We start from the raw sequence: 12,146 nt of genomic DNA on the forward strand, positions 1-12,146 counted from the left end.
CAAAGATGTGATAAACCAATTTTACTTTTTAGTGTTTGATTGGTTAATGGGAATAAAGATTTATTTGATAATTTGTTTTTTATTATTAATATTATTTTATTTAATTTATAAATAAGAAAAAATTATGATACTATTTTATTATTAGTTTTGAATTTTTTATAATTATATATTTATTTATTGATTTTTTAAGATAAAAATATCTCATTTTCAATTAATATAATAAGTATCATGAATAAGATTTTAAAATAAATATATCAAGAATATTTAAGTAAAATAATATCTTTATATTTTTTTATTACATTTCATCAAATACAATAATTATTTATATTTATAAAAATTTATCAAATATAATAATAATTTATATAAAATAATTTTTTAAATAATCTATCTTTTCTATAATTTTTTATTTTTAATAATAAAATATTATTCAAACAAAACAATTCATTATATTATTGAACACATCTTTGTTTACGCCCTACTAATATTATTTTTTAAATCTTTAATTAACTCCAAATTTGGACGGTGGGAGCATGTCTTGGACACATTCACATTCTATTTATAGAATAAAACTGCCATGCTGATTAAATAGATTATTATATATTTTATCCTTTTATATGAGCAATGAAAAAAGTTGAAAATTGGCCTATGATGTCCCTTGTGATCCCTCTTATTTGAACCTGAACTATGGATACCAATTTAATTAAAAAATTTAAAATCTAAATGATAAAATTGGAAATATTTAGTCTATGGGAAACTTCTTGTTTAAGTTTTTATATTATGGTGTGGACCAAGTCAGAAAATTACATGAATTGAATTTGATGAATAAAATCTTTGATTCACTTATAAACCATTGGATGATCGCCCTTAAGAATGACTCAGAGGACGTTCCTGGAAAATTACATAAGCAAAAATAATTAATTAACTTTGGAGAGTGATTAAGGGTGATTAATTAGTGATAAAATTGGTAAGGCTGAAGGACTACTTCTCACCCAAGTTTTGATCTGTTCTTAAATTCATATTTACAGAGTTTGAAAAACTCAAAGTCCTACTTATGGGCTAACTCTAATTAAATTTTCTTGTTAGAGTAGGGTAAAATCATCATTTTACTAATAATATTAAAAAATATAAACTTATTATATTTTCTTCCTAAATTTTAAAAACTAACAACTTCATCTCCGCTTAAAGTTTTCTAATTTTAAAAAGTTATATTTTTCCTTCTAAATTTTTTCTTCACCCCTTTGGCGTTGACGATCTCCCTTTTCCACCCTAAATTAGTGGTTGGTGCAAAGAAAGTGATCTGAAGCAGATCTTTTTGTTGGAGACAAAAAGATACAACAAAAAGATCTGACTACAAAGAAATCTCTAGATCTCTTCATCTTGTCATCCAAGAGAAGATCTGGATTTCTTCTCTTCAACGATGAGACGTTGGATCTTTTCATCTTCAAAGAAGAGATCTACTTCAAATCCCTTTCGATACGCTAACTATCAGTTTAGGGTGGAGAGGAGAGGTCCTCAACGTTGGAGATGGTGGTTAAAGGAGAGAAAAAAAAACCTTATGGTATGGGGGGAATAATGTGACTTTTTAAAATTAAAACTTTAAGTAGACGTGAGATTATTAGTTTTTAAAACTTACAAGAAAAATAATGATTTTATATATTTTAATATTATTAATAAAATGATGATTTTATTTTTGTTTTCAATAGAAAATTTTAACCTTAATTGATTCATAAGTAGAACTTTGAATTTTTTAAACTTTGTAAATATGACTTTAAAAATACATCAAAACTTACACGGGAAATAGTCTTTTTTTGGCCAATTGATAAAGGACATCTTAGACATAATACACCTGCGTTTCAATGGTCAAAGAAATATCAAATTAAAATTATTATGATAATATCAAGTTGCCTTTTTAGCATTGCAAAGTTTTCCGTCTAATGTTTCCGCTTAAATTCTCACGCGTCTTAAAGTCTTAAAGTCATTCACTTGCCCTTTCTCCGCTGTAAAAGTCCAATCCAAACTTTTTTAATACGAAAAGCTTTTCCCATACGCAAATCTGTTTGTATATATATTGATGTCATATGAATTACCTGCGTCTCTACAATTGAAGTTTCATGACAGATAAATACACATACACAGTTTTTATACAGAGCTGATCAGAGAATTTAATTGCTTCGATTTTTCCTCATATTAAAGGTTTTTTCTGGGATTTTAAGTTGCTGGTGTTTCAAAAACGAGAAGCTTTAAACCATGGCAGGAGACAGTGGGGGAAGATCTTTGGAGCAAACGCCGACGTGGGCGGTGGCTGTGGTTTGTTTTATTTTGGTTGCGATATCAATATTTATCGAACACATAATCCACCTTATTGGAAACGTAAGTTTTGGCCACTTCAATCGTTAAAAATATGCAAGATTTTCAAGTTTTTATGTAAGTGATTTCATACTATTCTTGATCCTCTATTTCAGTGGTTGAGGAAGAAACACAAGAGAGCTCTTTATGAATCGCTCGAAAAGATCAAATCAGGTGTACTATTTCTTTTCTTTACCATGCCTATCAATCTGTATATAAATGTTTATATTTACAGGCCTATAAGCTAATTTTGCCAATTTTTTTCTTCTGGTGTAGAGCTTATGTTGCTGGGGTTCATATCGTTGCTTCTAACAGTAGGACAAAGTCTAATATTGAATATATGCATACCGGAGGATATCGCAAGTAAATGGCTTCCATGTGGGAAGGACCAAGAAGCCGAAGCGACCGAGAAGACGGAAGAAACGACTGAGACTACAGATTATGAAAACCGCCGGAAACTTCTGGCGATGATGGCATCTGGTGGAAACTTTCGAAGATCTTTGGCCGCCGCAGCTTCAACTGATAAATGCGCAGAAAAGGTAGCTCTACCTAGATAGTCAACTTTTAGTTTCCCGACTAAATTTCATGGTAAAAAAACCTAGGATTTGCGTCAACCCATAAGATTTTGCATGCAAATACATGAATTACAATATAGTAAAAGTGGGAACAGAAGATTAAAAGGAAAGCCTCAACTATGGAGCAAATTCAATTGTTAAATAAGTTAGTAAAAATTTGATTAAAATTTGATCTCGTCATGCAAGCTTTACTTTTTCTGCTTATACATACGTTTGTAATTAGTACTTCCGTAATCCTACTTTGAATAACTTTTGGGTCAATGATTAAACCTCTTCTGATTCTTAAATTTCTCTATATTCTTCTTTAAAGAATCAAACAAGGTGAGGTATTATGGAAATATTTTTGTTAGTTAACATAGAATTTTCGGAGACAAGGAAAATACGAAATTAAAGAGATGTATAGAAGTCAAGTAGCACAATTTTTTGTACTTCCAAGTGCACATAAATTATAACATTTGCAGAGAAAAGTTCCATTTTTATCTTCGGATGGTATTCATCAACTACACATTATAACATTTGCAGAAAAAAGTTCCATTTATATCTTCGGATGGTATTCATCAACTACACATTTTCATCTTCGTTTTGGCTGTTTCCCACATCCTTTACTGTGTTCTAACCATGGCTTTGGGGAGAGCCAAGGTAAGTAAAATCCTATATTTACATGTTTAAATTTAACCCTTTTCCTACCTCCTGATGGGGTTCGGCTATTTATTTTTTTCAGATGAGAAAATGGAAGCAATGGGAGAAAGAAACAAGAACAGCAGAGTATCAGTTTTCACACGGTAATTCATTGCTCCCCCAAATATCAAACTACATATATTCTGATTTATACACACGTAAAGATAATGTAGTATTCCTTAACCAATCTCCATTGGTAAGATTTACTGACATTCCTTTTGTTCTTATCAACATTTCAGCAAGATTGTAAACTTTATATTATCCTTAATTTCCCTCTACTTTCTCCAACTTATAAAATTCAGAAGGCCACACGATAATTAATGAGAACTTCAAGAAAATTCTATCAAACTGGAATGTATTTGATTTCACATTGAATGCTGTAGAAAATTTACATACGAAGTACTCGAAAACTCTTGAAAAACGATAAGGGAATCATCCCCTTGCCTCAAACTTTTGAAATTATAGCGTCTTTTTAAAGAATAATAATGCTATTTTATGGGCTGTTCGACTGTTAATTTTAGTGTGATTCATTGAGAAGAATCTCGCAGATATTCTAGGAATATGTGTAGCTTACAGATTAGATTTCCATGGCGATGGTATTACATATATTGTATTTTGATTTTGTGACAGATCCTGAGAGGTTCCGATTTGCAAGAGAGACGTCGTTTGGCAGAAGGCATTTGAGCTTCTGGACCAAGACACCTGGACTCATCTGGATTGTAAGTCACCTTCTTTTCCACCTATAATTATTTTAAATTATCAACATTTTTATGAAAATGTCATATATATATATATATATAGTAAAGCTATATGGAAACCTAGGGTTTTTTTTTTTTTGCCGAGTAACATTTTTTCACTTTAATTTTTTTTTATGATAGGATGATTTTTCATTTAAGTTTAAAAAATTAATTAATTTATTCATAATTTATTTTATTAATAAAAACTGTTTGTTTTTATTATAAAATATTGGTTTATATATTTTTAGTAAAATAAAAAATATCCTTTTTAATAAAATTATGAAATGACCATAATAAATAAAAAATTAATAGAAAAAATAATAAATTTTCAAAATTAATTGAGAGTGAGAGCGAGAGAGGAATTAGTGTGAGAAAGAGAAATGGTTAGCAATAACTCAAACGGAAGATCGTCTAGTGGCCACGTGTCCATCGCCATCTGTAACATAATGTCACACGGGAAATTATCTCTTCCTGGCTGGCCAGCATGCTTAGGGCAGGTTGGCCGTCACATCTCCATCGACACCGTTTCTGGCTTCCTCTCTCACGTATGCTACTTGTCATTTGTATAGCCTACTTCTACATCTGGTGCTCCTTCCCTCACCACTATCAGAGTACCAGTGGAAACGCCGACTAAATAAAAAGCCCAGCCACCTCTTTCTCCAAGTCACCTCCCTCCCCATCGACCTGAACGTCTACCTTGGTGTAATCTCCATCTATAGAATCTTCAACCATTCCAAATACTTTGACACCAAAATGAAGAGGTGTTGAATAGTTGTAGAGAGCCCAGAGAAGAGATCGATAAAGTGTGGATTCAAGGCCAGGAGGACAATTGGTTGAAAGCTTTCTTTAAGTTGAGTGGACAAGGTGTAAGAGAGGGAGGAGGAGAGTGATGAGGACGTAGAGGTGGTGATGGAGACTGTGACTGATGTGCTAGTGCTGAGGCGAACCACCGTATAAGTTAAAACACCCTTTTCATAGGTAAAGGGTAATAAAATAGTTAAAGTATTAAAATTTTAAAAATTTAAATTTAAATTTTATGTTTATAAAACTAATATTATAATTATAAATTTAGTTATTATATTCTGAATTTACTAATCTAACACATAGAAATAGAGTGCTAGATTTAAAAAAATAAATCTTTTCAGATTTATTAAATATTTTAATTTAAAAAAAATAAAAGACCGAAGCTTTTCGAGAAAAGTCCGAAACTGCCATAGAATTCAAAATTCATTTTTGTTAATAATTTGATTGTATACAAGTCGCATGAACGAGACTTGATTATTTCAACATCTTGACGAAATCACCACACAAGCAAAAATAATTATTTTTAGTATGACAAAATCTATAAATTTAATAAGGAAAGGGACAATTTCCCGTCCAAATTTTGATGAAATATGATAAATATATATCTATAAAATATGAAAAATCCAAATACTCATTTAAATTTTATTCTATTAGAGTTAAAAGATAAAATCGTTATTTTATCATGAATATTAAAATAATTAAAATTATACCCAAATTTTTCTTCTTAGTTTGAAAAACTAAAATTTTTCCTTTAGATTAAGTTTTGAAAAATTCATTTTTCTCTTCTAGGATATCAAACCCGAAATTCGATTACTTTCTCTAGTGAACGATAGATCAACAAAAGAGGAACAAGACGGAGTCATTCAGAGGATGATCTCTAGACAATTACCATTGTCCAAAGAATCACTATTATCCAAATAATGGATGATACTTTGTCATCCAAGAAAGGATAATGTGCGTCTTACACATATAAATTATGCTCGTTGTCTCACAATACATCTTGTTGGTCTCCAGTGGCCATAGGAGAGGCGAAGAAAAAATTTAGGGATTTAGCGAAAGGGAGTCATTTTTTAAAATTTAGATACGATGATTAAATGTTAATTTTTAAAATTTGAATAAAAATAAAATAATATATTTTTTAATAATATTGTTATATAATTATTTTATTTTTATATTTAATAAAAAATTTAATGATAAATTAAGAATGATTAGATGTTTAGACTTCTCATCTATTGCTAATATGTATTATCTCACCAATACGTGAGTGGGAAATTGTCCCTTTCCCACTTTAATAATGATAAATATTAGAAAGTCGTCATGTAGAACCGCCTTGGCAACATCAATCTTATTATATAGAAATTATGATCCTAAGATAACGGTCCTTCTATTGTCTTGTGCATGAGTGGACTGGATAATATCTGTGGGAGTAGAGCCAGCTGTCCAATTAACCACCGCCACAAATAATCTCCCATTTGTATGATTTTGACTATTTTTCTTATTATGGTTATTATTTGACCATTCAATTCACATTACTGGACTCCGACTTGTCCTTTTACTTTTCTTTTTTTTTTTTTTTTTTAATATTTTCATATAATTTCTTACTTAATTTTGCAGGTTTGTTTCTTCAGGCAATTTGTTCGCTCAGTTCCTAAAGTAGATTATTTAACTTTACGACATGGATTTATCATGGTAATTTTCTCATAAATGGGTTTTAATAATCTTTTTTAAAAAATAAAAAAATAAATTTTTAATTGCCAATATTTGATTGTTTTGTCTTCGAATATGCTTCAATCTATGTTCTCAATCTCAACACTCAATTCAATAGTCAATATAATTATCTATTATTTTTAATATATTTATTTTCAGGCACATTTGGCACCCCAAAGTCACACCAGATTTGACTTCCAAAAATACATCAACAGGTCGCTGGAAGAGGACTTCAAGGTTGTTGTGGGAATCAGGTTCGTGCATTTGAAATCTTATTCATTAATTAATTATATGAACATGATTAGCTTACTAATTAATTCTACTTATCTTTTCAATTTTCAGTCCACCAATCTGGTTCTTTGCAGTCATTTTCCTGCTCTTCAACACTCACGGTGAGTAAATTGCCCTTCAAATCAAGCTTTGTGATTGACAACTTTCGATCCTCCGTTCATTGAGCATTATATTTCTGTGTGGACAGGATGGTACTCTTATCTATGGCTCCCATTTATTCCATTAATTGTAAGCAAGATCAAGATCTCTCTCGATCCCAAGCTACTTGTATATTGATTTAGCGTGTGCCGCTGATGAATCAACGGCTGATAACTTCCTGCAGGTGATACTGCTAGTGGGAACAAAGCTGCAGGTGATTATAACCAAAATGGGGCTTAGAATTATGGAGAGAAGACAAGTTGTGAAGGGCGTGCCTGTGGTTGAGCCTGGTGATGACCTCTTTTGGTTTAACCGCCCGCGCCTCTTGCTTTACCTCATCAATTTTGTTCTCTTTCAGGTATAATTTCATTATCAATAAAATTATTTATACATAATTTTTAATACACAATCAGATATATAATTGATATATCATTATATAATTGAATTATTTTAAAAACCAAAAGACTTTGTGAAATCTTAAAGTTTCACATTTTAACTTTCAGAAACTTAAACATTAACTCATAAGTTATTTTTTGTTAAAAATTTTAGTTAGATTTATGAGTAAAACCGTTATTTCCTAAAAAATTAAAATTTTATTATATGTTTCTTTTTAAGTTTGGGGGTTAAAAATGGTGGACGAAGGAGAGAAGAGAAAAAAACCCTTGGTTTGAGAGAAAAACGGTCACTTTTCAAATATTAAAAACTTTAGGTAGGGGAGGGGGGAATGTGATATTTTTAAGCCTAGGGGAGAAAAAATTAATAAAGCTATAATTTTTTGGTAAATGACAGTTTTACTTTTAACTTTAACTGATATTTTTAACAGAAAATATCTCATGAGTGAGTGTTTGAATTTTTAAAAGTTAGAGGATATGAGTTTGAGATTTTATATATCTTGGGTGAGAATAAGTCTTTTGATTTATTTTAAATTAAAAATAAAATAATATCTAATCATATAATAACACATTTTCTGATCATTCAATTGTACACTTAAAATTATGTTTCATAAATAATGTAATTTTACTCTTCTCCTGCTTCACTATTGCAGAATGCCTTTCAGCTTGCTTTCTTTGGATGGAGTTGGGTAATTAACCTCCTTGTCAACTCAAATTTACTTTTAATTAATATAAAAAATAATTGTAAATTTGATGAAACTCTATTATTTCCATTATTTCAGTTTGAATTCGGATTGAAATCGTGTTTCCATGAGCATACAGAGGATATAGTCATCAGAATCACAATGGGGTACTTAATTATAAGCCTCCTCTTGCTTTTGACTTAATGAGTAATTACAGATCCTCTTAATTATTTAAACTTGCGGTTAATTACTTTTTCAGGGTCCTCATTCAGATTCTGTGCAGCTATGTGACTCTTCCTCTCTATGCCCTTGTAACACAGGTACGCACCCAAACTGCTTTGATTAATATTTACTAATTACTCTTAATCAGTTTACATATTTTAATTATCTTGTTAATGATATGATTAATTAACAGATGGGTTCCAACATGAAACCAACCATATTTAACGAAAGAGTGGCAACAGCACTCAGGAATTGGCATCGCACCGCCAAGAAACACATTAAAGAAAATAAGAGCTCCGTCTCCGGCGGCGCCACCCCATTCTCCAGCAGACCAACCACCCCATCCCACCGTGCCTCTCCAGTACAGCTCCTCCGCCATCACCGGAGCGAAATAGGCAGCGGCCATACCTCCCCCAGAAGATCCAATTTCGATATCGAGCTATTGGAAACAGACTCTCCATCTCCTTCACAGCACTACCGAGGTGATGGTTCATCATCATCTAATTACCATCACAATAATAATTTTACTGATAGAAGAAATTACTACGTAGAGTATGATCCGAAAGTCAATGAACCGGATCAACAACAGTCTGTTCAGATTGAAATCGCCAAAGATTTTTCATTCGATAAAAGGACAAGTGTATAAGCATTTATTATAATTTAATACAATTACACGGATGATGGCATTAGCATGATATGGGCCTTAAGGTTCACCAAGGCCGTTGATTTTGCACCACCGTGTAAAGTATGCTTCCTTTGTTCTTTCCACAGTAGTGCATGAATACATATATATATATATATATATATATATATATATTGAAGACAATTGTGAACTGTTTCATTGCTTTTTGCTCTTGTGTAAATTGTTTGCTTGAATTATATTCTGGAATTGCAATTAATTACCAGTAGTTGCGTAATGTGTAGCTTAAAAAAATTTTAAGAATTCTGGGCTTTGGTTGGTATTGAGAGGACAGGTGGCCCAAGTTCATTGGAAAGGGGCACTTTGGGCTTGCTTGTTATTTGTTATAGCCTGCCCATCTGTGCCCAATTTAGTGGGTAGTACTAACCAGCACACACCCCACACAAGTCCAGAACGGTAGTCACCACTGTCTGTCTAGCTCACAAAATGAAGGAAGGAGATAACTCAATCCAGCCAGCTTATGGAGGAAGCTCTACTGTAGATATTTGTAGCCAAGCGGCTTCTAGGACAAGCCTTGGCTGGGTATTTTCTAAAATGGTAGGAGGTAAATTCGAATTGAACTGGTTTAATTTTTTGGTGAATTTGAATCTCACAACTTTCATCCAGTATTCTTTTTTTGGTGTTTAACCCTCTCTGTCTTTGCTTTTTTCTTTAACAATTTCCCAACAAAATTGCATCACTTGGCTCAGGGACAACAACTAAGTATCGTACAACTTATTAGTTTGAGCATCAAGGCTATTTCATTTCCAAAAAAAGGGAATTCAGTTGCAACCATTGCCAACACGGAGATGTGCCAAGTTCTAGCGGGAAAACCATCCATGAAGGAAGGGAGAGGGAAGGGAACGGAAGGGAAGGGAAGGGAAGACTCTTGACTCTTAAGGGCAGTAAACAATCAAAAGAGAAGTCAAAAGATTCAATGACTATCACGAACGTAAGATTAGCTAGATCGAAACTTGTGAACAGTTTGATAAATGTAGTCATAAATTTATAATATATTAGAGAAAATTTGAATTATTCTTCTCACAATAAATGGTTTCAAGAAAGAATGGTGATTTCCCCTTTCTTTCTGCAACAAAAGCCAATCCCCACTTCTGCAAACCTTTTCTACTTCCCTCTCCACCACTCCCCAGCCCCTTGTTTCATTCGTTCCCTCGGTTCTTTCTTTCACACTCTGTTTACATAATAGTTAATGATTCAAGTAATGAAGTCCGAGAAAAACTACATTTTACTTTATTAATTTCATGAGAAAATACGAAGATATATTATTATTATTATTATTATTATAAGTCTCTGTAATTGGGATTAACTTTCTGTAATAATATATCTAAGAGCAATATTATGTATACGCACTTTGGATACATAAATGCATACACACTCATATGTGTCATCATATGATTGGTTATTGTTTTATTCTTAATTCAAAATCATCCAATCATATGATGACACATATAAATGTGTACATATTTATGTATCTAAAATAGATACACATAGTTTTATTGTATATCTAAATAGTCAGTAATAAAATAAATTATGAAATTAGTTGTCAAACATAAAGTAATAAACACAATCACTTTCTAAGCGTAGATAAATAAAAGATAATATAATTCAAGTTAATCTTAGTTTCCTCATTGCCCCTACAGATTCTTTTTATTTACGCTGTCTGGGACTTGACTTCTTCCTCGCTAAAACCAACAAGAATAAAAAAAAAAAATACTTCACTTCTGTTTCATCATCTCTATCCACTACAATCATTCTGATTCATGGCTCGAGGATCCTCTCAGTCGCAGACAACCACCTCCGCCTCTGCCTCTCGTCCAGGCGTCATGGCCCCGCGAGGCTCGGCAGCTGCGACCGCCGGGATGCGCCGCCGTCGCGTCACCAGTTCCTCTGGAGGCGGATCCAGCTCGGTAGGAGGCGCTGGAGCGAGCTCTAATATGCTCCGTTTCTACACCGATGATGCGCCGGGACTCAAGATCTCGCCGACCGTCGTCCTCGTCATGAGCCTCTGCTTCATCGGCTTTGTCACCGCTCTCCATGTGTTCGGAAAGCTTTACCGCGCCAAAACTGCAGCCTGAGGATCGTTTTTTATTTCTTTTGTGATCTCGGTAACGCAATGTTCCCTAACTTATCCTGTTTGGTATCTGCTTGTAAATTATCGCAGATAAATGTGGATTTTGTTTGGATGATGTTACTTTTAATTAAAGTATGAGGTTTTGGTACTTAAATTGCATTATTCATTTATTTTGGGGTAATATCACTCTATTTTTAGAATTTATTGGTTTACTTGCAAATCTGATATAGCAAACAGCTTCTATGCAATTGACTGGCGGAGTTTCATGTCAATAGATCTACTCTGTGGTTTTAGAGTACTTTGAGAAGCTGAGTGAACGAAATGTGAGTCTCTAGAAGCTCACTTGGATGGGTCATTAGATTAATAGAATTTACCTTAAGCAACTTTCTATATTTTGGAGGGTTATCAAAAAAAAAAATCTATATTTTGGAGGACGAGGATGTCTGTTAGAGAGTTCATCAAATTAAGATTTTTTTTTGTTTTTTGGGTAAGTAATTCAAATTAAGAACGTTATTAGGTGCTTATATCTCCTTTCTTTTATTTCTCTTAAAGAAGAGTTCTACTGAGCGGTTCCCCTGGTTTAAACTTAGGCAGAAACCTCTTTAAAGTTCCGGAAAAGTGTCATAAACCTCTTTCAAGTTCTTCCTTCTTTTACACGTCATTAGAGTTTTCAGAAACTATATTTCTTTGGCTCCATTTTCTCCATATATAAACTGTAGAAATAAATTTTGTTATATTTTTCTGTTTGAATTTAACCACACGAGGGCTAAGTAGAAATAATGAGAAAAGATTGCATTTTATT

At 32.3% G+C, this 12,146-nt stretch overlaps 2 protein-coding genes across 3 annotated transcripts; both read left to right on the top strand.

Annotated features, from left to right (window-relative positions):
• The first annotated feature begins 2,018 nt into the window (after nucleotides 1–2,018).
• Nucleotides 2,019–9,341, top strand: LOC123209164 (MLO-like protein 6). 2 transcript variants are annotated; one of them, XM_044626978.1, is made up of 15 exons: nucleotides 2,020–2,370; nucleotides 2,463–2,520; nucleotides 2,623–2,885; nucleotides 3,444–3,560; nucleotides 3,643–3,703; nucleotides 4,230–4,318; nucleotides 6,755–6,829; nucleotides 7,007–7,101; nucleotides 7,190–7,239; nucleotides 7,326–7,366; nucleotides 7,461–7,634; nucleotides 8,322–8,357; nucleotides 8,451–8,518; nucleotides 8,611–8,671; nucleotides 8,767–9,341. In XM_044626978.1, the coding sequence occupies exons 1-15, from the start codon at nucleotides 2,248–2,250 to the stop codon at nucleotides 9,217–9,219; spliced, it is 1,764 nt and encodes a 587-aa protein (XP_044482913.1). In that variant the 5' UTR covers nucleotides 2,020–2,247; the 3' UTR covers nucleotides 9,220–9,341. The 2 variants fall into 2 exon arrangements, with proteins under 2 accessions (XP_044482914.1, XP_044482913.1); XM_044626979.1 differs by lacking the exon at nucleotides 3,444–3,560 and having other exon boundaries at nucleotides 2,019–2,370.
• A 1,543-nt stretch (nucleotides 9,342–10,884) lies between these two features.
• Nucleotides 10,885–11,498, top strand: LOC123204256 (protein transport protein Sec61 subunit beta-like). Its single transcript, XM_044620861.1, has one exon. It carries the CDS (start codon nucleotides 11,034–11,036, stop codon nucleotides 11,346–11,348), a length of 315 nt encoding a protein of 104 aa, XP_044476796.1. The 5' UTR covers nucleotides 10,885–11,033; the 3' UTR covers nucleotides 11,349–11,498.
• The last annotated feature ends 648 nt before the right edge of the window (nucleotides 11,499–12,146 follow it).

The sequence above is a fragment of the Mangifera indica genome, chromosome 2 (genome assembly GCF_011075055.1).
Source record: "Mangifera indica cultivar Alphonso chromosome 2, CATAS_Mindica_2.1, whole genome shotgun sequence".
NCBI lineage: Eukaryota > Viridiplantae > Streptophyta > Magnoliopsida > Sapindales > Anacardiaceae > Mangifera > Mangifera indica.